The sequence below is a fragment of the Lichenostomus cassidix genome, chromosome Z (genome assembly GCF_008360975.1).
Source record: "Lichenostomus cassidix isolate B80296 chromosome Z, HeHo_3.0, whole genome shotgun sequence".
Lineage (NCBI taxonomy): Eukaryota > Metazoa > Chordata > Aves > Passeriformes > Meliphagidae > Lichenostomus > Lichenostomus cassidix.
Genome location: NC_139511.1, coordinates 56,372,821 through 56,400,366, shown reverse-complemented (window position 1 = coordinate 56,400,366; position 27,546 = coordinate 56,372,821). Strand labels below are relative to the sequence as shown.

The following is a 27,546-nucleotide window of genomic DNA, read 5'->3' as shown; positions in this document are numbered from 1 at the left end:
AGCCTTTTTTAAAATTGTATAATTATCAATATTTGGTGTGAATAAGTAAAATACTAAACTTTCTAGACTAAGTAATACAAACAGTAAGGAGAGTTCTGGCATACTCATACAGAGGGAACTAGTGAAGATGCTGAGGAAATTACCCCTCAAGGAAGGTTATTCTGTAACCACCAAGTTTCTTACTGTTCTCATTTAAATATTCGATGCTGACTGCTGGCAGAGACCAGAGCTGGATTAGCTTTCATGGACCATCCATGTGCTGAAGTATAAGTGCCCCTACTGCTAAGGGCACCAGGCCGGTCCTTGTGTCAGATCCATTTAGGTGGTCAGGAGCCTCTTTTTTTCTCTCTTGCTTTCCTTTATTGCCCCTTGAAGGAAGGTGCTCTAGAGCATTAAAATAGCTTTCAGCATATTACAGAAGTTTTCAATTAAGACTCACAAATTCCTTTCATAGATGGACCTGTAGATTATTATGTTTCTAGGGCACAGAAATAAATTGGATTTACTATTTCCAATAAGAAATATCAGTTTTCCATAAAAAAATCTATTCAGACCCACAATGGAAAAAAAGCCAATTCTAGAGTGCCATAAATTAAACATTATTATGTTACCCTTGATCTACTTTTCTTATTTAACGAAGTATCTAGAAATTAATTACAACATTTGGCCACGGTATATGCTGAACTTGCGTCAGCTTGTTCCTGATGTATTCAGTATCAGATTGAATGATAGGTCTATTTATAGTGCTTCCAGAATTTGTGATACATCAGGGAATTGCAAGTCAGATACTTCTGACATTTACATAAATATTCATGGACATCTACAATTTGTAAATCAAACAGAGTATTTGCTGATGTTTATGGTTAGTGCAATCTTTTTCTGCATCCCAAGAGATGCTAGTATCTGTGCTTAGCCTAATCTTGAAGGCTGGCTTTGTGGGGACTGTTTTAGGCACAAACAGCAAAGCCCAGACATTTATTTACTGTAAACTGTAGCAACACTACTCATCATAGTTTACTTCACTGTGTATAAAGGAATGTTTCCAGTGGTTATTCATAGAGGTTCCAGTTTTGGCTGTTAGAACTTACTTAAGCATAAATTGGAAAAAACTTGTTGATAAAATACCTATAGATATACTTATGTTTTCTATTTATTTCACACTAATTAAATCCCTTCCAAGGCTGCAGCAAGAACCATAAAATCCTACTGAATAAGCACTCAGGTGACACAAATCCAAAGCATCAATAAGAAACACCTACAGATGCAACCTGTTCTACTGTGATAGACTCACTTAACCTGCCTGTGTGACGACCAGCTATGTCAAAAAAACTTTAAGCAAAAGCTGAAACTTATGAACATGCTACTTCTCTGCAGATTTTTTTGCTGTTTGGGACCTATGGACAAGAGCTTGACTTTCTGAGCTGTCAGGAAATGATGTAGAGACTCTATATTTACTCACTATCAGGGGCTCTCTAGGCAGTTTTGGCAAGGAGGTAAGTCTGCAGCAACACAAAGGGTTAAGGGTGATTCACTTGCACCTACTCTCCTGTTGCTACTTAATCTGACTTGCAATATGCCTTGCTATTTTGCCACTTTCCCCAAGATTTCAAATCACCATTACCAAATGTCTGAATTGGGCACAATGATATTTTGGCATGCAAATTTGTCTAAAATAAGTCAGAGTGAGATTAAAAACATCCCTTTAGCAGTGACATGGCATTCTATGAACTACAGAACATGAACAGCTAAATATGAAATCAAATGTGTGATTCATCATGTTCACTAGAAACGTTCAAATTTAGGCATTTAAATATTTTATTTCCCAGAAAATATTGAATGGCTGGTCAAGTAGAACCAAGATATTTCCAGTGTGCTGGGACAATAATCCTTAATAAATAAAATAATAAACTTTAATCTGGTTTCTATTTCTAGTTCATCACCAAGCTTGTAATAACAAAAAGTTGTAATAGTACACTCTTCTCACTTACAGAGCTTTGACATAATTAAGAAGTCCCCTTAGAGAAGGGATTCCTGAAAACTGCTGTTTAAGAGAGATATTGCACTTTCCAGCCCAGTCCCCAAGAGTTTAGTGGCTTGGAGTACAATTATCTGGCAGGAGTGAATCTGCCTCCTTATGTACGAATGCCACGAGCAGCTGGCTGCAGAAGCAGTGCTGGCAGTAGCTTCAGCCACATGACTGTTCCTCTAGTCCAGGGAAATATGCCAGATGGCAGCCAAAGAAGAAAAACAGAAAGGAAGCAGAGTAAGGAACAAAAGAAACTCACATAACCCAACACAGAACCTCTCCGTTTCTTCCACATGGAGATATAAATGTCATGATAACTGTTTCAGGAAGTGTATCTTCATAGCTAACTGGACAAAGATGTGGTTCTGACACTGCAATAACTTGGAGAACTTACTAATTATTTGATTAGTCAATTTAATGCATATTGTTGCTGGTGTTATGACTCCATAACACCCATTTTACTTTGGATCTTACCACCTCTAAAAAACTGTCTCCACAGAAAGGTTTTGCTCAGCAGACAGTCACTGTCAGTTTTTCACAAATGGTGAAATAACCCACACATGGTGGAAAAAGACTTAATGGCCAGTCAGAAAACCCAGACACATCCTGCTGCCTCTGGAGAATCTTCTAAGTGGTCTGGAGAACCTGTCATTAAGTCAGTGGGACGTTTAGCAGGACTGACTGTCATATAACATGTTCTTATCCATACAACTCAGTTATGTACAGGAAATTTTGATAGGTGCTTTAGTTCTTCTTCATCCATGTGTGACAGGATTTAGAAATCATGAAGAAAGCTTCTATCTCCGTTCATTCTTCAGAGGTTTCAGAAGGCTTTAAAGCAAAACAGTGCTGCTATTTTTCACAGTTACATCTAGTGCTATTTCTCTGAGCAAAGCTAAATGCATCAAGAAACAGGATTCCTATTTGCATTTCAGTAGGGGAGGTGTGCTTCAGTTTAGAGATATTCAAGGCCTTAATAAGAAAGAAAAAAAAAAGAGGGGAGTGCAACAAAAAGGAAAAGAGCTGAATTTATCTGTGTGTTCTGGAAACACAATAAAGAGGTTCATGTTTTGCTTGTGTTGGAGTAGAAGAATGTTCATCTTTCAGCAAGCAGAGTGGGCATACCTCCCCACAAAACTTAAACAACCCTTCTCCTCCAGCCTGCGAGAAGTTATGTAAATTCTGAAATGTTTTGTCAGTCTCCTGAGTTTCCTCTCTGTGAAATATCCACTCCTGGCTTTGGTTCTACACCTCATACTCTGAATACTTGCATTTCTGGTGTATAGTAAATCATAAGTGTATCTACCAGCTCTTCTAGTAGACTTTTCTCTTTTTGTTCAGTACAATTTGCTGAAGGTTTAAGGTATGGTTCATTTGATGGGACAAGTGGAGCAAGAAGAGCTCTAAGTGACTCCATTGCATTCCAGCTCTTCCTAGAAAAATTGCATTGTTTCAAGGCATATTTTTCCCCTCCTCTGTGAAAATTTGCATCAGCCAGGGTCTTCTGTCGCCTTCTGAAAGTGCTTTCTGATTAGCCAAGAAATTCAATTCACTATTTTGCTATACAGTGACATTCATAATTTGGCTAAAAGGAGGCATCAACGTATCACAGAATCTCCCAGAAATGACATATGTAAATTAAAACATGTTGGTCTATTTAGTTAATAGATTACATGTATCACACAAAAGAAACATTCTGTTTTTTCCTGAAATGTAACAAGAGAAAATTTAAAATTATGGCCAACTTCACAATTTGAACTGTTTGCTAAACAATGTTCATCATGGAACACATGGATGACACTATCAGACACACAGTTTTAGAAACCAAAGAAGTCCCTCAACGTCAAATGGTTGAGTAACATGAGCAGAACTGTCAGTTGACATAAACAAGGTTATTAAATTACATAGACACTGAGTACTGTAAAATTTTGTAGTAGATTTCTAAATATAACCTACAGTGTGAATGGAGTCATGGCAGTGACATGGCAATATATTTATTAAGGATTTTTATTTCTCCTCCTAGACACTTACAGCTAATTAAACAGTAGCAAAGAATATGGCTCTCTTTCAGTAGTACAACTATGACTTTTTTTTTTACGAAATTATCTTCAATTACATCCTAATTCTTAAAAGCTCATGAAAAACAGGCATGTAACACTCTATGGGAACACAAAATTCATTTACACCTCTGGACTTTAGATAAAGGTTCCTTGCTTTCTATTTTTACTAACAACTTTTAAAAATATTTTTACTGTGTTAGATTGAAAAATTAGGAAACGTGCAATAAGTACATAAGTTAACAATGAAAATAACTGGACCTCATAATAATATTCCATGTAATATTTTTCTTTTTGCCTTTAAAGCATTGATATATATATAATTGATAGAAATTTTTAAAAGAAACATAAGCAGCTTATTTTAAGCAAAAAATTCTGTGAAAATAAGATTGCCTCAAGACAATCTCAACTGAACTATATGATCTAATTTTGAACAGGTACCATCTTTTTATTTTCTATTCTAATACCTTTAATACCTTTAATACCTTTAACTGTTGCTATTATTATTTTTGTCATAAATCTAGCTCCCTCTGTATGAATAGCCTAACTTTTCCAAAACAAAATACCAAGAGAAGTTGGATAATCTAGACAGATCCTTTTAACACTCTTCACCTACACAGTGTTTGCTATCAGTAATCCTACCTAAAGCACTTATCCTCTGAGGCATTTTGTATTGTACACATGCGCAAATAAATTTGAATGTTGCATTGATTAAAATTTAAAAGTTGATAAGATTATATGTAGTAAATTCTTCAGTGAATTATATACAAATGGGAGGAACTTTTCTTAAGAATTTTTTACATGAAAGTATACATTAATCTATTATAAATAAATGTAAGGAAGTTGAAGAATAAATATTGGTTTAATTGCCAAAAGTAAAGTGACAAATAATGGGAATTAAATACTGCTACTGTTATTTTTAAACAACAGTTTAGGGAAAAAATACAATCTGTATGTTTTTCTCACTAGCTGTACTTACTTTCAAAAATGTTTAACACAAAAATAATTAAAAATATTATTTTCTGGCAAAAGCATTAAAATTTTTCAAATATTCCTTCAGGTTTGGTATTCTGTATCAGTGTGTCATATTTTCAATTAAATATGCTAACTTATAATAAGTGCTGAGAATACTTAGAATTAACATTTTCATCAAAACACTGACATAAATGTTAATCTGCCTTTTCCCTCTTTGGTTTGGAATACCAAAAATATTTAGAGTTATTATTTACTTGGGAAGTGCAGTTTTATACACTTCCATGATCACTTGTACATAATATTTTCTTTTACACAGACACAATACCAATTTTCCTGGTATGCCATGTTCAGCAAAACCTTTATGAGATCAAGAGAGTCACAATTAATACAAGCCATTTCCAATTTTTTTATATTCTGTAATCCTCTAGAAGAATAAGAAAGATCCACTGAAAAGTTGCAACTATTACCACTGTCAATTGCACCATAAGCCACTAGAAGAGATACCTGTAGGACTTCAAAAAGCGAAATCTCATCTTATTTCTTGGAGATAGACGAGGCATATAGGCTCCGAAAGGATCCCGCAGAAAGGCCATCGGAAAAGCTAATTCTAAAACTGCCTAATAAATATATCCCTGAGGGGACACAGGACAGTAGTGCTGGAAGTGCCCCACACTAATCATGAAGCACTTGTAACTGTGTAAGGGTACGTCCTTTTCCTATGGTATGCTTTGGCAGAGACGTGGCTGGCTGAAAGCACAGGCTAAAGGGATAACTGGGATTTCCTGCTGCGTGAGGCTTGCCCTTTGCATAAACATCTCCTATATTCAGGGCTCTTATCGCATTATTCAAGTGAGAACTCTTATGGTAAACCCTTAGATAGTTAGAGCAGCCACTAAAGAGCACAGAACCATCAAGCCAAGGCAGACCAGAAATAGCCAATGCTCTGACTATGCACTGCTGCTCACACAAAACACCTCAAATTCTTAACAGTCTGTTGAAGGTATTTTTAATATGGGCTATATTTGAACAACCTCTTCCAACAGGCATCAGACAGCCACAGAGTATGGAGAGAAAAAAGAAGCCAAATAAACAAAAAAAAGCCCCAAATCAAAACCTGCTGCAACCCGTATGTGTACCCCCAGCACAGAAAGGAGCTAGTAAATGGAGTAAAACTGCTGCTGGAAACATGATCACAAATCCCTCAATTGCCTCTCTGTTTAATTCTTAACTCTCTTCAAGTGTGTCTTCAGTCCTCACAGTTTCTTAAGAGAATCAATTTATAACATTAAGCAGCTTTCCTGAGAGGGCTTAATGATCTACAAGAGATCAGCCACTCTAAGAAAGTACATCTCAGTCTGCTAGATAATTGTCAGCCCTCTTTGCAGCTTTTTCAATGACATCACTCCTGCGCTGAATTACCACCAGTGACGTTGAGAATTGAACTCAGTTCCTTCCTACCTGAGGTCATTCCAGTTCAGTGTCTTTTTGTTGTTTGTTTAGCTAGCTGGGTTTGTGCTTCTTTTTGTTTTATATTTTATTTTTTATTCAAGCCTCAACACTTGCATACAATTGTTTCAGCCTGGCTTTAGTAGTGTTAAAGGCAAGTAACTCTCAACGTGGCTATGATCTCTCAACACTGGTAGGCAGTGTTCTCTGCTTCCAGTGATCTTGAAACAAAATAAATTTAGATACTTTTATTCATAAGAAATTGGATCAAGAAGAAACTGAGTATTCACTCAGAGCAAGGTTAAAGATGAAAATTTTTAATTACTCAGGGCTTTATCAAAAAAGTTCAGAGACTTAGAAAAATAAATTCCTAGGGATACATTACAAATATCCATCAATTATCTGATAAAATGTACTATTTTCATGGTAAAGGGTACAATGAATAAGTACACTCTTCAGAAAGATTATAAATGTACTATAACTGGCTATGTTTTTCTCCTTGGAGGAACCATTTTTCTCCTTTTACACTGAGAAATGCACTACAGCATCAACTGACTACAAGTATCTTCACACCATACATTTTATGTGGGATTCATAGGTGAAAGCCTCAAGAAGGCCAAAATTCACTTTTCTATTTGAGAAATTAAAAGTATAGACTATATAATTGAATTGAAATAATGTAGTAACAAAGTAACATTTTCAAAGGAATAGTATTGTAATCATTCCAACAGTGGTTAGTAAGGTGCCTTCTGTGCACCATAAGCTGTAGTTTTCTTCAAAATTGTGATATCATTAAAGTCTGAGTGATTAATAGATCACTTTAAACATGCCTGAATAATACTGAATGTGAGCATTGCCAAAATCAATATTTCTCTTCTAGCAAATAAAACCAGTGTAGGCTGAATTTTTATGATTATATCCTAAAAATCTTAATATTGCCAGATATTTTTCCTTTTCACATTCTGTTTCTATAAAGGATTTTATGCAACACATTAATGCAGCAGCAACATTTGCCTTTTTATTTCTTTTAATAAACTGAACAAAATAAACTGACCACATTTGTTGTGAGCTCACTTTCCTCCTTGGTGCCTTTCCTTCACTGTGGCACTAAATCTTCTAATGAAGGCAACCACAATAAGGTCATACAAATAAGCTTCTTACAAGATTACTAAAGACTAATTTTATACCTTGATATCAAAACCACTTATTGTCACTGTGTAATGGCATGCAGTAGATTGCTGTACCAAAACATGCCACAGTGTTTATAGAAATTCAAGGTAATGAAAGAGCAAATAATTCTCTAACCCCTCAACTGTTACAGAGAAGTTGCTAGACTCTTCCAGCCATTTCCTTTTCTCTCAATTCAAAAGAAAACATTTCTAGAAACACTCAAATAATATAAAATGATCTGACATGAAATTGCTGCTTGTTAGCAATGTTTTGTAAAAAAAATAGCTCAATACTTTGAGCAAAAATTTTCATAGTTTTATGGAAAAGAGGTATAATCAATCATTGCATTCAGAGATAATCCAGGCTTCTTATAGAAATGGATACTACAATAAACAATTTTGGTGCAATATCTTTGACAGTCTATACAGTTTTGTGATTGCGACTTTTGCTCTATATTTTTGACAGATACTGGGATATCAGTCCCACACTCCTAGCTGGTCAGTGGTATCACCATAGTGTGTCATGATGGCTTCAGATCTACAGGACCTACAAAAGATGAATTTTTAGAAACATTTTTACTATTCCCCCATATATGTCAACTATTGATACATTTTATGGAAAAGTGTCATATAAATAAATAGCAAAACAATACTTAGCATAATTAAAATGTGAAACTTAAATTAATAATGATCACATAAACCCATATGAAATGAGACTGTTTTTTTGTCCGTTGAAGTCAGGTAAGTGTGAAATCTCTTGTAAGTAGGCCTGGTCATAAGCATAGATATCCTCACAGATACTTGGTTGACTTTTCTATCTTGACAGGTGAAGTAGTAGTAGATGTAGGAAAAAGAAGAAAATAATTATGAGGTTACTTTTAAGACGAGGGGAAGCAGTGGGGCTTCCCTGCATCCGCACATCAAGCCTCCTGCACCATCATGCTCCTTCTCTGCGCAGCTCCCCAAAGTCTCTGTCCTCTCTCTGTGAGGTTCTATTGTATGCAGTTTTGTACTTAGAGAAAAACGATGTGACAGTTCCTCTTGTGAGAATAGCAGTGGCATGGCTGAGTTGGGACCTACTGATCAAACTAAAGGAAAAGAAGGAAATGCTTAGACAGGTGAAGCTAGGACAGGTGGCCTGGGAAGAGTATAGAGAAGGACAACTATTTAGGATGGGGTCAGGAAGGCAAAGGCAAAGCTGGAGCTGAACTTGGCAAGGAACACAAAGAACAACAAAAAGAGCTTCTATGGGTGTGTTAACCAGAAAAGGAAGGTCAAAGAAGGAATTATGGCCCCTGTTAAACAGGGCTGGAAAAGTGGCAACAAGGATGAGGAAAAGTCAGAGGTATTCACGAATGTTTTTGCCTCGGGCTTCAGTGATAGCCTCTCTTCCCACACCTCTCAAGTAGATGGACAGAAGGATGGGGACTGGGGGAGCAAACTCTCCCACTGTAAGGAAAGATCAGGTCTGTGACCACCTGAGGAGCCTGAATGTACATAAGTCAATGGAACCTGATGAGATGCATCCCAGAGTCCTGAGGGAAATGGCTGATGTAGTTGCCAAGCCACTCTCCGTGATATCTGAAAAATCATGGCAATCAAATGAAGTTCCAGCTGCCTGGAAAAGTGGAAGCACTGCACCTGTCATTTGAAAGGGTAGAAAGGAGGACTCTGGAACCACCAACCTGTCAGCCAGCACAGGAAGGATATGGACCTGCTGGAGAACTTTCAGGGGAGGCCACAATGATGGTAGTGGAAGGTGTCCCTGCCCATGGCAGGGGGGTCAGAACTAGATGATATTTAAGGTCCCTTACAACCCGAAAGATTCTATGTCTCTATGTCTCTATGCTTCTATGATATAAACGCTATTGTTTCGTTTTAAAAATTTTTATTTATCAACAACTGGAAACCCAGAAAGAGTTCAAACTGTGGTCACTACAACAGGCAGAATGGTTTACACTAGCATACAGCATTTTACAGATGCTTCTCTCAGACTTATTCCTTTTTCAAACACTCTCTGATGGTTTAGTTAGACATCTCCTAACAAAATGCTACCAAATATTATGTAGCTAAAATTAAATACTTACCCAGTATTTCAAAGAAGTATCTTGCACAATTCAAATGATAATTACTTAATTAACATTCACGTAAATTTTATTATGGAGTAGACATTTTTCCAACTCTTTTCCTTTCTCTCTCGCCACTATCAAGACAAGTGAATAACAACTGTCAAAACAAGAATTAGGAGCAAACTATTTGAATATAGGATAAACTTACATTCTAATTTTCCCCAGTAGAATGATAGTGTTTAGAGTGCATATAGAGGTGCCTCAATAAAAGTTTATGATGGAAAGCTAAAAATATGTAAGGCCTAGAATTAAATAAAATTACTTTCTGCATTTCATTTAGTTTACAAGCTTCCTTTTTAAAAAATTCTTCTAACTTCTATTTTTACCTTATTCCTGTTCAGAATATTATTATTCATAATAGAGATACTTTCTCCTGTAATAAGTATCCTGAAATTTGAACTATTCCTTTTTCACCTGAAAAAAAAAAGGATCACCCTGAACAAAAAGGCCCTACCCAAATCTGCCTTTGAGTCATAAACTGAAAACCTGAACTTTCAACTCCTCAAAAGGCAAGTGCGTTTTCTTCAGTCTTTCATTTTTTCCAACACTCTGATCTATTTTAACAAGCCAGGGAGTCTGAATATATAATATTTTTGATACCAACTTGGGTCTCTTAAAGTGTGCAATGCAAAATAAACCACAAATTATTTAATTTGGGATGAAGTATCAAGGAAAAGGCATGTTCTGGCTATATTTTGCTAAGTTTAAGATTCTACCCAAGAATATTACCTCTTTGCACTGTGCATGCTTTCTGATTATTATTACTTTATTTCATCCCTTTTTGGCTTTAATGCTTAATCCTGCAGCCCTTGTTGCCATGAAAAAAATCCGGCTAAAATATTTCTGTAAGACTTTTTACTTGAACAATGGTTTCTTAAGTAGTTGTTAGTATTGACATGACTCCTATGATTGGACACCCAACATGAATGCTCTGCTGAGAATTTTTTGTGAGTTATAAAGAGTCAGCATAGCCTGTAGCCCTTCTGTCAAAAGGGTTTCTTACATATCTAGTCTACTATAACTGTGAACTTTTAAATATTTTTATTGTCTCCCAGATTCCTATAAAACCATTACACTAAAGGGTTAGAAATTATCTATAAGGAGGACATACAAGCAAGTGCTTACATACAGTCATTTTTTAATTAGGAAATATATCATTCTGAAAACATCATAAAATATCTGAGTTTTGCTTCTTCAGTAACTTTTATAGTAACGTAATTTCTTGATAGTGTTTGTTTTACAGATACAACCTGATTTGAGATGCATGTATAAAGGGTTTTTCTCATCGGTCATTAACTATTCATGGCCTCTCATATATTTATGGTGTTGAAATTATTGTAAATAGTGATGACTAATTAAAAGTGAGAGGAAGCTTGATGCTCTTGTCATTGTCACCTGAGTTACTGCACCAGAGGAAGCAGTAAACTCTCACTCAGAAAGTAAAATGAATGTGTCTGTGCTGGAAGCAAATCACATGCATAGATAAGTGTATGAAGGATAAAAAAAGTGTGAAATTCTTTCCCAAAGATTAAAGTACTAATACTGGAGAGAAAGAAGAGAGATGTCAAAAACGTACCAGCCTAAACAGATAGCTCTTCCATTAGACATGCATACAGACACTACCTACTATAGGTGACAGATATCATCATGAAGGCAATATCAGAATGAAAGCCGGAAGAGACCTGAGCTCAGAAATAAGTTATTTTAATAATGAAGGAGCTAAGTCATGCAGCAACGCTAAGATCATTGAAATACATCTAGCAGAGTTTTCACAGAGTCTGCACAGATTTTACTGAGAGAAGTTTTTCTCTTAATCTCTGTGACAACTCCTGCAGCCTGTGCAAACATGTTATCCTTGGTACAGACTCTTATGCTTAGCTATGGACATTATACAAGCCCTGTACACTGATCTCCAGCTTACAGAGTTATAAATTACAAAAATTTGTAAAAAGCACAATTGAAAGTATTTTTTAAAAAGGAAGTCAGATTAAAAAATATGTTATAGAAATGCTGCTTTTCCTGATAATTTTCCAATAAATCTCAATTTATTTATTAAATCTATGTTTACAAAACATAATTGTTTTACATAAGAAATGTATGTTGTAGTCATTATTTGCTAAATCACTGCTGGAATCAAAGCTTTTGTATTTATCTGCTCTTTCAAAGGATGCTGATAAACTTCAAGGACAAATGGCGTCTCCAGAACTACTGAGGAACCTAATTTTAGTACAAATGAAATTGAAGAGCTTGTGCAAACGATTACCAGGCACCTTTGACTCATGTTTGGAGCTGGCTTATTGAAAGGGGATTTCACAGATAAACAAAATGTATAATCAGCAAATTAACTAGGAGGGCTTTCAGTTTTTTCTTTGATTCCTCAAAGATCTGTCAGAGAATTAGAGTCATTCCTTGCCCTGAACACTTAAAATCCTATGCTTTTAGTGGGATTTCAAGAACTATTTGGCAGGAACACTTTCTACTTCTAGGTGACTGCAACAGAAGTGGCATCAGAGTCACTTAGATCAGAGCTAATTTGAGAAGTGCCTCAGGACAAGGGCAAAAAATGGGACAGCTCTGGACAGTGCTGAAATGCAAAAGAAATAAGCTTAGTTTACAGTCTACTTTTTAATTTACTGAATTTGCTGTTAACGCACATAAGAAATTCTGTTTGCATCATATATAATATTAAGTGATCTTTTTTAAATATGGAAATAAAGATCCTACTTCAATGCCTGAGCACAAGAAGATAGAATTAACTGCCAGCAAGACTTGGGAAATCTGAGTCTTAAAGTCTCTGCAACTCAGCCCTGTTTGTGTGACAGTTAAAAAGCATGGATCAATTCTCCTGCTGCTTGGATAGACACATTTATCTGTCTTTTAAAGATGACGGACAACATTTAAATGTAAGTTCTTAAACAGGGGCATTTGTCCTATGCATCACAGTCTTATTCAGAAGAAAGGAACAATTAGAGGAAAGGCATTAGGGCTGCCCAGGACACATTTTCTAGAGAACTGGCAGAATGTGGGTGTTTTTTAGTCTCCAAGTAAATAAACCCCATGAAAATGAGTAAAGTGAATTAGTAGCCAACATGGCAGACAAAAATACTGGAATATCCCAGAAGAGGTGCCTGCAAGAAAAAAGTGAAGACAACTCTCTTGTCTACATAGTTAAATATTGGTTCAAAATTCAAGCTTCCCAGATATTTTTAAGGTTTTTTAATTAATACATTGACTGAACCAACATTTTACATATTTTGTATTTAAAGAGAACCATCACATAAAGTATTCAAAAGAACACTTTAGGTATCTATTCTGTGTGTTTCAACACTTGATTAAAATATAAATTATCCATCTGTAAATAAGTCTTTTTTCACACAATGAAAATAGAAGCTGAAGTAGGGAACTTAGCTGTTCTAACCTAAGCCTAAAAGGATATCAGTTCCTGAACTAGGGCTGGAATCTTGCTTATCACAAGACTCTAATCTATAACAATAATTTATAAATTATAGTAATATAAATGTAATAAACTTCATTTTGAAACAAGGAATTATATTGCAGGTAGGAAAAAATACTATGCTTAGTTTTTTAAAAATTGTTCATAATATTTATTCCCCTTCAATTTCTGCCTAAGTATATTTTATATAAAATTAAGGTAATTATATTCATAATTCATTCCTTTGGCCCTACTGACTTATTCAATTGCACAATCCTAACACAAGAATTACTATATTAGATGATGAGAACAGCTTTATTCAGATTTTATAGTGAAAGTATTATCATAAAGTTCCTAGCATAAATTTTGAAAATTAAGTTAGGAAGAGGATGAAATAAAGAGCTAATGCTTGGCTTCGGAAATTACCCTAAAAACTCAACAGGTGTAAAAGTAATTTTATACCATTTGTTGCTGCAGGTGACTGAAGGAAATACATTAGTAAGAATTTACTGAAAGGTTCTTGACAGAAATAAAAAAATGATGCAAAACTATAGTGTAATAGTTTCTGTGACTTCATGCTGAGAGAACATCAAAACTACACACGAGGTTAACAAATGACATGGTCTAAGACCACCTGCTCCAGGTGGTCCTGCTTGAGCAGGGGGTTGGATCCCCAGATCCTAAAGATCCCCAAAGGTGCCTTCCAGCCTGAGTGATTCTGTGATACTGCACAGCAATCCCGCCTTTGACAGGTTTTGATATCATGAAATCAATGGGATTTCAGAAGTAATTTAACAAGCTTGCAAAGCATTTCTTTCTGTTAGAGACACTTTCATGCCCTCTGGTGTTCAATAAAATATAAAACATTACTCTCAGAACAATTACTTCTAAAATAATAACACATCCATAAGCAGATAATTTTCTTCCTTTGGAGTGCTTTCCTCCCTTGGACTCTTCCTTTGGAGCCAGCTCACCACACAGGCACCAGACGTGGTGAGCTCAGCTGATCTTTAAGCTACACTGACAGTTTTGACTAGCTGCCTGTTGGCTGCAGCAGCTCCAACACATCTCACACATGTACAGATCATGTCTTTGCACAGAGGGCTATCCTTGCCCAGAGCAGGTTCCTGCCCTGGATTTTAAGAGCTTAAAACCTTCAGAAAATGGGGTTTAGACAACATTTTTGAAGAAGTATAATTCCTAGCATTTAAAAATATGATCTATGTAAAACTCAAAGTGCTTAACAAATCATTCAGTCTCAACTTCATGTGACTATAAGGTAGGAGCAGTAACAAATAAACCAATTTAAAGTAGAGATGATCACGGCAGCAACACTGACGTGCCAGTCTTCTTAGTAGCTGGGAGTGAAATACAATTTTTTTTTTTAAAAGCACCAAACATCTGTACTTTATTTACATATACCTCTTCAATAGTTGGAATTATGAGGAATATGGGGATCATCTCCAATACACAATTCCCATACCAACCACTGACAAGCATGGTCAGCATGAATTATAAGTTAGAAGTCAGTTCAGAAGTCTGAGAATCAGTACACCAGGAACAGTTTGTGCTCATTAAGAAAGGGTCAAATCCTGTGTATATGAAAAGCAAAAACCATACATTTTCAAGTTATGTCATGGCTCAGAGTCTGCCAGTGTCTTGCACAAGGGCAGCTCTTTGTCACTGGTCACTTCTAGTTATTTCAGGGCTAAGCCTTCGTGTATATTCCCTCCTTAGCTCCTCCATTTCTACTTGAATAAACTTGAATGGCTCTTCACTCCTGCTTGCAAGCTCCCTTACTGGATCTCTGATGGCTTCTCCAAATCCCTCTTTAATTGAAGTCCCAGAGCTACAGGCAGTGTTTCAGTAACTCACAATTTATGATGAGAATAACTGCTTCCATTGGTCTGCTGGCCACAGGCCTCCTGATGTAGCTCAGTACGCAGCTCATGACGAAAGTGTTATATTAGCTCATATTCAACCAGATGTCCATCAAAATCTCCACGTGCTTTTCAGTCAAATTGCCAGTAAGCTATTTACTCCCTGCCTCGGTTACTCTGAACTTGCGCTGTGCATTGCTCCTTACTGAACTTCATAAGGTTAGCCCAATCCTTCTGTCACTCATGTCACCTGAATTGCTGACATTTGTCATGTTAGTCACTTTGCTTTTGCCCCACAAATCAAAATGCCTTCTGGATGAGCTTTGTTTGTTTTGGAATATATATAGTCTTACTTTTATTTCAGTTGTTAAATCCCAAAAGGTATTTATCAAGCAAGTTGAGTATGAATTAAAACACTGAATATTTGAAAGTTATTAATTATTTAGTGCTGTATTTTGTCCTATTTCTAGATTATTTTGAATTTACAAGACTAAATAAAAAAGGTCAAGTGAATGTCAGAATAATAACCAACTACTGAATCTTCTTTTCCTGCATTGTTAAAGTCAGATAAAAGGCTTTTTGAAACTTACACATGCATTGGCAAGAATCCATACTTCACGAGTGCATTTAAACCAACAACTCTTAAATATGTATAATTATTTTTCATTCTTAAAAATGAAATTGCATCTTCAAGGATAATTCTGAGATCGCCAAACTATCCTTTTTCAGTAAATAGGAACACCCTCAGAGTGTCATTTCAATCTCAAAATGGACTCTTTTTGCACCAGTCACTATACACACACAGAAAAGGCAGCAGTCCTCCATTTCATAAAAGGGACATTTTGGGATATCCTTTTACATAGCATTAAAAACAAATTTGACATCTCATTTGGTGTTCTGTGTTGTTTCTGATAACTCAAGAAACTATTCTAAATAGCTTTATTTGTTCCTATTGCAAATGATGGAGCATGAAAAGAACCTATTGTTTCAACAAAATTTCCTTCACTTACTTTCAACTATTTAAAAGTTAGTTTCATTTGAAATATTTTCATTAGTCTGTGTATAGTAATGAACACAGAAAGGCACATTGAAAATGTGATTCATTTACTTGCCTTAAAGGTCAATTTTGGAAAAAACTTTGGTGGTGCTCTTCTCTTTTCAATACTCACAAAATAAATTTTGGATGATTATTAACAAAGATGCTTGGCTTTTAAATGGGTTAGGAACTGAATCACAACCCAGCTGATTAATTATTAGGATGTAGCTATATTAATTTAATTTCTTTTGCTTGCTCAGTCCCTTTCCTTCAAGCTTCTGATCTTAAAAACACATTCTTTTTTGCCAAGTAAATGACTTAAGAACTACACAAAAAGAACAGAAAGTTAATTTAGCATTATGAATATCAATGTTTTCTTTTTTAACCAATACTTTTAAACCTTTTTCTTCATCATAGAATACTGGATTGAAGAATACGTATTCTACACGTATCTTGCTACACAGAAAATCAAACACATTGTATTACTTCTTACTGTAAGCACCTTTTTGTCACACAACTCGTTATGCAATGGTTGGAGGATTATCTTTCTCATTTTCCATACAATTGTCTTGTTGGCCAGTTTATCAGCCATGTGTAAATTCTCAGTACACCTGGTTCTGTCATGCCTTGAAAATGAGGGATTGGGAATAGGGCATTGCTCTTTTTTTGGTTCTTTGCCAGATGTGGGAAGAAAGGGGAATTGGCCCAGGAAGTGTCTGGCTTCCTTGAAGCTTTAAATGCAACGAGTCATGGGAGAGATCAGTACAGTACTAGAGACTCACAATGGACCTATCCCAGATGAATTATCATAAAGTTTTTCTCTTTCTCATTGAGACAGCACATTCTGTTGTGATAAATCAACAGAATATGTCCCAATACAGCTGTCATCTTGAGGATGGCATATTTAGTGACAGGCCCGGTATTGCCCTGTGTTTGATATTTCCTTTGGGAGATTCTATTCTGTGATAAAGAATCCACATTTCTAATAATTTTACTTTGTGAAGCTGAATGCTATTTCCATACAACCTTGAAAATGCTCTTTTCAGCAGGTGAGATCCAGCTTCACTTTGATAAGAACCATTTCTTCAATAGATGTTTTATTTCAGAGAGCTGCCATAACACACATTTCAGGAATAAGCAGTACTAAGCACGTTTACTCCATGCATTTACTTTCTCACCAGTAAGACAATAACTTATCTCAAAGTTCATCAACGGCATTTCTTATTATCATCGCTTATTATGAGTCACTGTAATACTTAGGAGCCTTCAAACTGAACTAGGGTTCAGGGTTGTTAGCTGTGAACCAAGAACAGTCTAGACACAGACAAGCTCTTATATTCAAATAATTCCAATGGGTCAATCAATTAACCATTATTAGTTGCAAAAATTTATCTGAATTCATTAAAGTTGATATTTGTGCCTTCACCCTTTCTTTTTCAGGACACTACAGCCTTTTATGAAGTGCTTTTATGTACACCTTGAAATTCAACAAAAAACCTTTGGGTTTCCAAATTTTCCTGATTAAACTGAGCATAGTTCAGAATTATCTATTTCACAACATTTCATAAGCAGAAAATATACTGATACAATTGCTCTCCCAGCCCAAAAAGATGTATTAATGATCCACTCTAATAGCAGCAACATTTATAAGATAAATAAGATACCAAGCACATTTGGCGCTCAGATTAGGCATTTGCAAACTCAAAGGAGGACATGGAAAAAACAGATGTATATTGTGTATATTGTCCAATCTTCTATTTTGCATGTATGCAACTTCTCTAATGCTAATGGCTGATTATGTACCCTTATCAAGTCATGAACTTGCCCCAGAATGCAAACATCTGCCTTCAATTTCCTTGCTTTTGTTGATTCATCATAGTCATAAAGATATTTAAATGTGCATTTTCACTGCTAAATTAAAAGAAAAAAGAAAGAAAAAGAGTTTCTGCTGATCTACTTGCCAACATTCATTGGTTCTCATCTACTTCTTAGAAGATATCTATTAGCTGGTATATCCAAAAATCTTTTCTAACGGCTTTTTTATTTGCTTTTATTTAAATGTACTGGCAGGTTAAGGAAAACATCCAGTTGTACTACATGTTTACACAAACCGTACATCTTATAATTTACCAGAACTCTTAAGTTCAGTGGACAACTTCTTAACCTTTTTAATTCTTAACAGTGAATATAAATTATAACTGTGTGATTTGAGAACAATGTTATGATGGATATTTGCCAGATGAGTTATAAAACAGACTAGGAGTATTAAAAAGTAGTTACAAAAAAAAAAAAAGATATCATATCATACAAAGACCTTTTCTATTTGAAGGAAGCTACAGCTATTAAACAGTATTGGAACATGTAAAAAAAAATCTTAGATGAGTTTTTGTATAATAAAAGAGGAGATAAAGGGACAAATTCAAACCTTCTACCCAGTTCTCAACCACTTTTTGAAAGCTTGAATCAACTTTGGCCAAATTACTAGTCTAGAAAATTTAAATATATACTATACTGGGCCAGTTTCTGAAGCCTTGTGATCTCCTTAGTAGAAATATTTATAAATTAACTTCTTCTGGAATTTATTTTCTTTTTTTTTACTTATGTTAAAGTAACTTAATTCATATGCACTACTCCCGTAAATGTCTCACATGCCCACAGGAATGTTCGCAGATGAAAAACAACTATTAACTAACATTTAGACAAGACTGAGGTGAAATTCAGGGGTTTATGAGCATTGGGTCTGGCTGAGACAGCTAGTTTTCCCTGCAGGAGCCCTCACAGTGCTGTGTTTTGCAGTGGTACCTAGGAAGGGGTTGGTTTGTGGCTGCTGGGCAGTGCTGGCACAGCATCAGCCCTGGCACTCCAGTGTGCCCTGCCTGCACCAGTAGGCTGGGGATGGGCAGCACCAACAAAGGGGACACAGCTGACCAAAGGTGTATTCCATATCATATAGGACCTGCTCTGCAGTAAAAGCTAAGAGAGAGTATAAAGAAAAGGGGCCATTTACTGTTCGTATTTGACTTCTGAAGAAACCTTTATGCACTGAAGCCATGCTTTCCAAGAAGTAGCTGAACATTGCCTGCTGATGGGAAATTGCCTTCTGATGGGAAATAGAAAATAATTTGTATCCTTTGCTTCCACACAGCCTTTGTCTTTCTTTTATTAAACTGCTTTTATTTTGACCTACAAGGTTTTCCATCTTATTTGCTGCCCCCACTGTGCTGCTGAGGCACAGAGCGATGGAGCTGCTTGGTGGCACCTGGCATCCAGCTGTGGTCAAGTCATGACAGCATGTTAGTAAAAGTAGTAAGTGTTCCAGACCACATGCAGAATCCCCATGGCTGGCACAACAGCTATGGCATCAGATAGAAGACTTCCTCTTGATTGATAGATGTTGTCACTCAATACGCTTGGTGTTGCCCACTGATCCCATATTTCAACTTCCCTTTGCACATTCCTATAGCCCACCACAATAAGCAAAGCTCAGTCAGCAGCTCACCCAGTGACCACTGTGACAGCTTTATCCTGTTCTCCCTCAAACACATTCCATACAGCCCATTATCAGACATGTCCTGCCTCAGTCATTTGAAAAAACAAGAGGGGCGAGGGGATATGGGGTGTTAATGGCACCCTCTTGGGTTCACACTGGCTAATTGCCACACTGCCATTAGGAGACCTCTTTACAAATATATTAGGAAATAAGTATGCTTCCATTGCTGCCTCTTGTATTACTGTTTGGCATTATTTTTTGTACATTATAAACAGAAAGGTTAAACTTCCATGGTGTTACTGTTTATCAACCAAGTTTCAATATTCTAAAATATTTATTCATAGTGAAGGAATAGAAGTGACTAAATAAAATTCACTGAAGTATTAAATTAATTCTGAAAATCATGGCTTGCAAATAATTTGAATGATACCCTGTTATTTCAAATAAATATATATTTTTTAATTTATATATATATTCCATGTAGTTTGAGTAAGTCTTTCAATGGCTGAAGACTTCCTGTGGTAAAGTTTGGGAATTTATTCCATTAATGTATTCAATTGCTTTTTCGACCCCTGTAAACTCAATGAAAACAACATCCTTTGATGAGGATTTCTATAGCTTAACTACATATTTCATGGAAATGTGTCTCCCTTCGTCTCTTACAGAACTGGTCTCTGCTCCTAACCAGTGCTTTGACATTGTTCTGAAGAAGATCCTGAGCAGATGTTACCTAGCCATATTCTTCACAGCCTTTCTCATACTTTCCAGTTGTCCTTCTTTTCTAAGCTGAATATCCCTAGTCTTTGTTCAGTTTCTCAGATGTTCCTGCTTTTCATCATGTTTGCTATCTTTTTTGGTAGCTTTTGCAACTCCTCTGTTTTTGAAATCAAGAGAAATCAGAGCAGCTGACATTCAAAACATGGTCATAACATAGCTATAAATAATGGTATAAACTTTCCCTTTATGTTCCTTACACTTTTCATCATAATTATGGATACAATTTTCTTCTTTGGCTGCTAAACAATGCTGAGATTATGTTTTCAGGGAGCTATTAAAACACCAGGATTTTGTTTCTGAATGGAACTTGGTAGTTCAGAGCCCTAAAGTTTTGTTTGTTTGTTTTTTGCCACATCTTAACCTCATATTTAGCTGTTTTTATTTAAACCTGTTGTTCTGTTAGATACTCAACACACTGAGCTCCTTTCCCAGATTGTTTCTGTCAGTTCCTTTGAGATGGAGTGTCACCACCATGTTTGTTACTCACCACAACCTACAGGTCCTCTCCTAACAGCTGTCTGCAGCATTGCCCACCAATTTACATGGTCTGTTTCTTCTTTCTTGACACTTTGTACTTGTCTACAGTGAATTTCTTCTGGATTTGATCTCAGCTATCCCACTAAGCCTTTTGACCTCTCCTCAGACTGTCATCCAAGTTCTTCCTATTTCATCGCTTAAATCAAGATCTACACACAAGTTCATTTAATTCATCTTACTTCACATTAAATGTTTGCTATTTTCTGAAAATACATTTAAGTCTCTGAAAATACATTTAAATTTCTAAAATACACATAAATGCTCATTTTATACTAATTTAATCCAAACCACATTAACTGGTTTGCTTGAAAGGCTCTCAAGGAATAGTACAAGCTGTCCTATTGTTTTCCTTAATTCTAGTCCAGTTATCCTCCTAAAGAGCATCACATTGGTTGGACATAATTTGTCCTGGTTCAAAAATCCTGTTTGGGCTTCTTTTCAAGATATAAATTGATTGTGTGATAAATCATAACTAACCTTCCAAGCTTGAAAACTAAGGCTCAAATATGCAGCAAGCTTAAAAAGTTTTCATTCTTCTTCAAAGCCAGACTGTTGCATAAGATTTTAGGCTATCACAAGCCACAGGCTAAAAGTTTTAAATTCTGACAGACAATATATTAGACCATCTAAAAGACAGAAATAGCAGAAGATACCTCTGTGTCACTAACCTGGACAGTCAATTAATACACGGGGCCAAATCCAGACATGGCTAGGGTTCAGAAATTAATCACAAATAGATCAGACATCTGCTTCAGTTTTGAGCAGAACAGCTGGCTGAGAGCACTGACTGAGAGTCTGAGGTATCTGATTATACTTTCTGAATCAGTGTCTGTCCAAGCTTTCAAATCACAGTAGTGGAGAATGAAGCTGAGACTGTTTTTCCTTCTCCCTGCAAAAAGCAAGAGTTGTTTCCAAAGATCAGCTGAAATGAGGTAGCAGAGCCCCATGCCTCAACCATCAAGATGACTGCTGTACTTCAGCCAGCTTTTGCCTCAACGTTTAAAGATGGACTTGTTAATCCACATTACTTCTCTTGATCTCTCTCACTGTATGAAAATATAGAATTGCCCAATTATTTAGGTAATTTCTTAGACATGTTCAGTTAAAGCTACTGGGAAGTATGGCTGTCAACAGTCTAAAACTTGTTGTTAGTGACACAGCAGCTTTTCTTTAGGATTGAAACAGCATTTTACATTCTCACTGGTAAAATGACAAACTTCAAATTTCAAAACATTTTCAGGGACATCCCCATGTGCATAAATTCACCATCAACCACCAGTGTATTTGCCCGCAATGCAGTGTTACCCAAGCCAGGAAATGTAGGAAAGATCAGTACTTGGTTTCAGAACATTATTCTCAGTGAACAAAAAGTTTGAATTCAGACGCTACTTTCAAGTTAATTAATATAAATAAAAAATACTCAGTCAGTTTTACTCTTTCCCCCACCCCAAGATACTACTACTGACTATGTAATATTTAATAACTGATTAGTGAACTCCATTCTAAATGCAACAGGCCATGAACACTTCAATAATATCTTTCCAGTACTTATTACTACAAAAAAAACCCCCAACTATTTATTTCTAAACAACTTTTATACTGTGTGAGTCATTGTAATTCCTGAAATAAACAGTGCCATCATTTCTTTGCTGGGCTAATTCTGCTTATGCTTTTCAGATTGCTAACCAGCTAAACACCATCCATGACAATGGAGGACGAGGTAGAAAAGGGAATGGAAATTTTACCATAAGGATCAGAGTTATAAGTCAGTTGAGGAACTTTCTCAGTTTGCCACTACACTGATTTGACCACACCACCATCTAGTAAAGCAGCATCTCTTTCAAATGCTTCAGAAGTTTAATTTCAAAAATAATCTACCTAATGGAGAATTACAACAGGGAAAACTGAAAGAATATGACACAGTTTTCACAGGATGAAACAACACACTTTAAAGTTATAGCAAAATAAAAAGCAGGTTTTAGAGAGCATTTCAGACAAAAGAGAGTATTAAAATGCTACAATTCTGTTGTGGTACAAACTGTATTTCCCTTTTTCTTCCTTATATGGTTACCTTTTTCCTATTGTGCTGCTTTCCCCTCCCCTGGTCCTGGCCACTCCCTCGGGTTTTCCCTATTGGTTCCTGTGCCCCAACTCCACCCATGTACTGACCCTGTGCCCAGAGATCACTGGGCAATGTGCTGTCCCCATCCCCTGTCTCTATAGAAAACCCAGACCCTTCGCCATGATGATGTCTTTGCATCTGGATGTCTGTGCACATGTCCTGTGCATGTGAGGTCTTCATTAAGCTTGTGCCACAGATTAGGAAGCATTAATGATAGGGTTTAAAACACAAGTTTTATATCAATATCAGACTGAGTCTGATACTAATGAGGCAAGTGCTCATTAAGTTGTCACTTGCAGCTCTACCAGTCCACCAAAGCACTACACTAACAGTGTATATGATACATAGTATTTAAAAGAAAAATATTTTCCCCCTACATGTTGCATAAAATTTCCCTCTGCGCTTTACTTTTCCTCCAGAAAAAGCAAGTCTTCCATCTTGGAACAGGATGAGCTTAGCAATATGGTTCACCATATATTGGGACTCACTGATTGTTTCATTCTGTTTCTATGGACGTGACGATGCAACTAAAACATTGCCATTAGTCTAAGTCCTAACCACAGTGTCACTGCAATTTAAACACCTAATGTATATCATTACAAAATGGCAAACTAGGTGATTTCAAGTGAGTACTATTTGTACTTGGGAAGGGACAATATCAAAAACAATCTTCTTGCTTCAACTGGTAGTATTGCAATTCTGATATTTTATCCTATTCCAGAACAGAATACTAATGCAGAAATTTCAAGTGACAAAAAATTTTAAAATGCTTTCATTTTAGGTTAATTGAAATGTATTTGGTATTAAAAACCTGAAATTTGGTTATTTGATTAAGATTTTTTTTTATTGATTAGCAGGGGAAAGCCTTATGAGACAAAAATCTAAAAAAAAAAAAATTCTCCAAAACATAAATTTCTTCCTAAAGACAAAATGGAATTATCAATTTGAAAATTTTCAAGGAATTTTGTGTTATACAATTCTGTTAAAAGTTTTCATCTTCAAGACACCCTGGCATCCAGGGTCTCAAGACATCCAGCTAGCATTATTGAAATAGAGAAATGGTTGTCTCGTTTTTGGTAACAGCCATGAAAACAAGCATTACATCATTTCAAAATGTATATATGTGTGTGTGTGTGTGTGTGTGTGTAGAAGGTATATATGTGCACATATAAGTGATTGTTTTTTCTCTGAAAAGAGTCCTGCACTTATCAAAATAATTCATATTTCTAACTCCACAACCTAGATATGTCTACCTCTCACCTCCTGTGAGTACCTGGTTATGAAAGATGCAATTGCTTCCCCAGGCCTTGATAACATTTTGAATTGATGACAAAAACAGCTAAGAGACATTTTGCATCTAACGCAATGCAAAGAGTGTGATTTTTGAGAAAAACTCTTGTATCTCATGCACCAGTAAAAGCAAGAATTAAACAAATGCTACAATAAACAAATAAACAACTGGCAACAATTCCCCTAAAAGTGCTTCTATCCACATTCCGTGCTTTTTTTTTAATTAGCCATGAAGAGTCACGTCGAAAATCCTCTCTCTGGAAGACTAATTTGGTATGTTCAGAGGTAGAACCATTTTTGGTGACCCAGTCATCTTAAATATTGCGCAGTCTAAGTCAGGTTCTGGCTTCAAAGTTACAATAATTATTTTCACATCCACTATATAAATACTCCCATTCACCTTAATCCTTTTAAATATTTTGATTTCTACTCACGCACCAAGCGCCTAAATAATACTTGGCATGAAAAAGCTAGTAATTATATCCTGCTTAGAAATTGTTCGCCTACTATATTTACAAGTCCTGCCTCAAACTAATGCACTAAAAAATATGACCCATGTAAATTTTGTGTATATTTCAAATTAACATCTATGCAGAACCTCTTGTCCCTGAAAAACAGCTAGTAGTCCCAGCTGTAAGAAGCACAATCTTCCAGTGTTGTTTATATGAGTTTTCTAGAGAAGGTGAAACAACAGGTAAAAAGCAATGAAACTGGGGAAGGTCTTCAGCTACTAATACCGTTTTGTTGATGTTAAAGTGATTTGGGTTTGAGCTCTCACAAAAGGAAGAATGGATAGTCACACAGTACGTCAACCACTTACAAAAATCGAGACTGAAGTATTACATCAACTATAATAAAGGTTAAAATCTTAACTAGAATAGTTATTAAACAAGACAGGGGCATCTTTCTGAAAGGCAGTAGTGCTTTATTCTCCAGATTGGTGTGACACCTTAGAAAGGCCTTGGAGATGGAGTCTGACAGATATATCATATTCAGCAGATGTTAGCACCAGCCGCCATTCAAGACAGCTGAGACTGGAATATGTTACCCATTATTAATACAGTGTAAGAGAGGAAATTTTTCTGGCTTACAGACGAAAATGCATCACTGCTTTTAAAATCAAGTTATGCATTTGTAAAAGATCATTTGTATTTCACTGTTGCTTTGTCTGTTCTCCCCAGTGTGTCACCAGCTCTGATGAAGTTCCATTGATAGGCACTCAGCAAAGATGGGAGTCTACATAGTGGGGAATCATCCACGGACCAGAGAAATAATTGTAATACCAAAAAAACAAAGTTCAGGTTTTAGCATAGTCAGATACTATCGTAGGGCAAGGGAATCTTGGGAAAAGTTATGTATTACACTGATATTTTAAACTGTAAACAGCACCACACTCAAGAAAAAAGTAGATTTTTGTAGCAAAGTCATGATGCTCTCTAAGCATCATATTTTAAAATAACTCAAATTTTTTTTACTAGCTTCATTATCTTTTTAACAGTATTTTTTAAAATTACATTATCAGAAATATTATGAAACTTTTTTTCTTTTTTAACTGGAGAAATGTTTTCATGGAAGTCTTCACAGAAGATTTTTCATTCCCCTAGTCAAAGTTTTTTTTTTTCTATTTAAAATCTACATATTATATGGTCATTTCAATAAAAAGTACTATGAACTGTATAAGCACATGAAGGACTTTGGACTATAAATATTTATTTCACATGAAATTACTTTTGCTAAGGCAACTGGAATAAAAGATCATATTTTCCTTAAAGCAATTTTTTTCATTAGAATCTCACCTTTTACTCAAAAAAAGTCTCGGCTAAAGCACTAATCTGATATCAGCATTTCTCTGGTCTGACATGGAACAAAATCAAGAGAGAGCCATTTTTTCCCACAAGGTTTCAGCAACTCTTTCAATTCTATTAATAAAGAAAGTTTTTCTTTCTGTCACAGTTTGATAAAATTGGATGGAAGTTCTGCCCCACTGAACAACACGCAAAAGGCTGTTTCAGCTATTTTGCTAAAATATGTAAAAAATACATTTCAGAGAAAAATATAAAAAACATCCAATGTAGTATATAATATCTGAAAAACTGGATTAAGAAATAGTTTGTCACTAGTCAAATTCCTAGTATATTTTTCGTTCAAACTTTAAAGACAATAGCCTTATTTACCTGTATTTTAAAAGTTATCTTTCATCCCTGAAAAGCTTTCCAATTATTGGTAACTGCACATACATACAGTACAAAAAAACTTTGTACTACTATATTTTTTTCTATTACCTGATATTTTACCTTTTTCTTTTTTCATTACACTTCTCTTCTATGATTCAATATTGAATACACAAACAGTGAAATTGTTTTTATAGCATGTCCTTTCTCCCCCTCTCTCTACACACAAGCACAGAAGGTTTAAAGGCAGCAAGCTGTAGACAGTGCAAACACTTTGCTGAAGAATAATAAAGTCTCATACTGTCTCCTTTGCTGTTTAATACCAGTTGACTTGTTAATAGCATAAGGCAATCAGTGAGTGCAAGCATTCTGGAATCTAGCCACTCTCCCCAGAGTCAGGTGAGCACAGCTAGGTGGTAAACTCATTTAATCCCAACAGAAGCAGCACAAGACTAACAGCCCTAAAATGCATTCCTGGGAAAACTGGAAACAAAATGTTACATGATCAATGTCATTGAAATATGCTGCTCCAAAGGAGCCAAGCAGTCCTGTGCCTGGAAAGCAAATGCTCCCCATCTTAGCTGTGTCTGTCACCCTCATGGATGCAGGAAGTTGGTCGTTTATTTCCACCCAGTCATACTCCAACCAATTACTGATTAAGCAGATAAAGCAGAAGATAATTCAGAAACAGTGTCCCTCACCCATGGGCACTAATCTTTTCTTAATATCCCATATAATTTGCCTTCCTGTTTTTACTTTTTTGGTGAAGACCTTAAGCACAGTTTGATCTGGTAAGACTAATATCTGAAAAAGTCACAGACTGAGTTTACTTTGAAGCAGCAGGTGGGCCAGAAGAGATGTTTTTGCATATATCAAAAGATCACAGTGGGAGGAGGAGGATCTACCCACTGGTACACTTGAAAAGGTCAAATAACTTTCAAGATTGACGATGTGAACTCAGACTGATTAGTTTTCTCTACAAATTATTTCAGAATTCAATCTCTATAA

General features: G+C 35.8%; 1 protein-coding gene across 12 annotated transcripts in view; it reads right to left on the bottom strand.

The window, feature by feature from the left end:
* PDE4D (phosphodiesterase 4D) overlaps nt 1-27,546 on the bottom strand; it is a 530,915-nt gene that overhangs the window by 150,711 nt on the left and 352,658 nt on the right. The window contains exon 1 of one of the 12 annotated variants that reach the window (XM_085042351.1): nt 5,563-5,801. The exons of the other annotated variants lie outside the window; for them this stretch is intronic. Within the exon in view, the coding sequence (XP_084898477.1) occupies nt 5,563-5,651 (89 nt within the window). The 5' untranslated portion in view covers nt 5,652-5,801. Of the gene's footprint in view, nt 1-5,562; nt 5,802-27,546 lie in introns of those variants that run through there. 12 annotated transcript variants of the gene reach the window in all.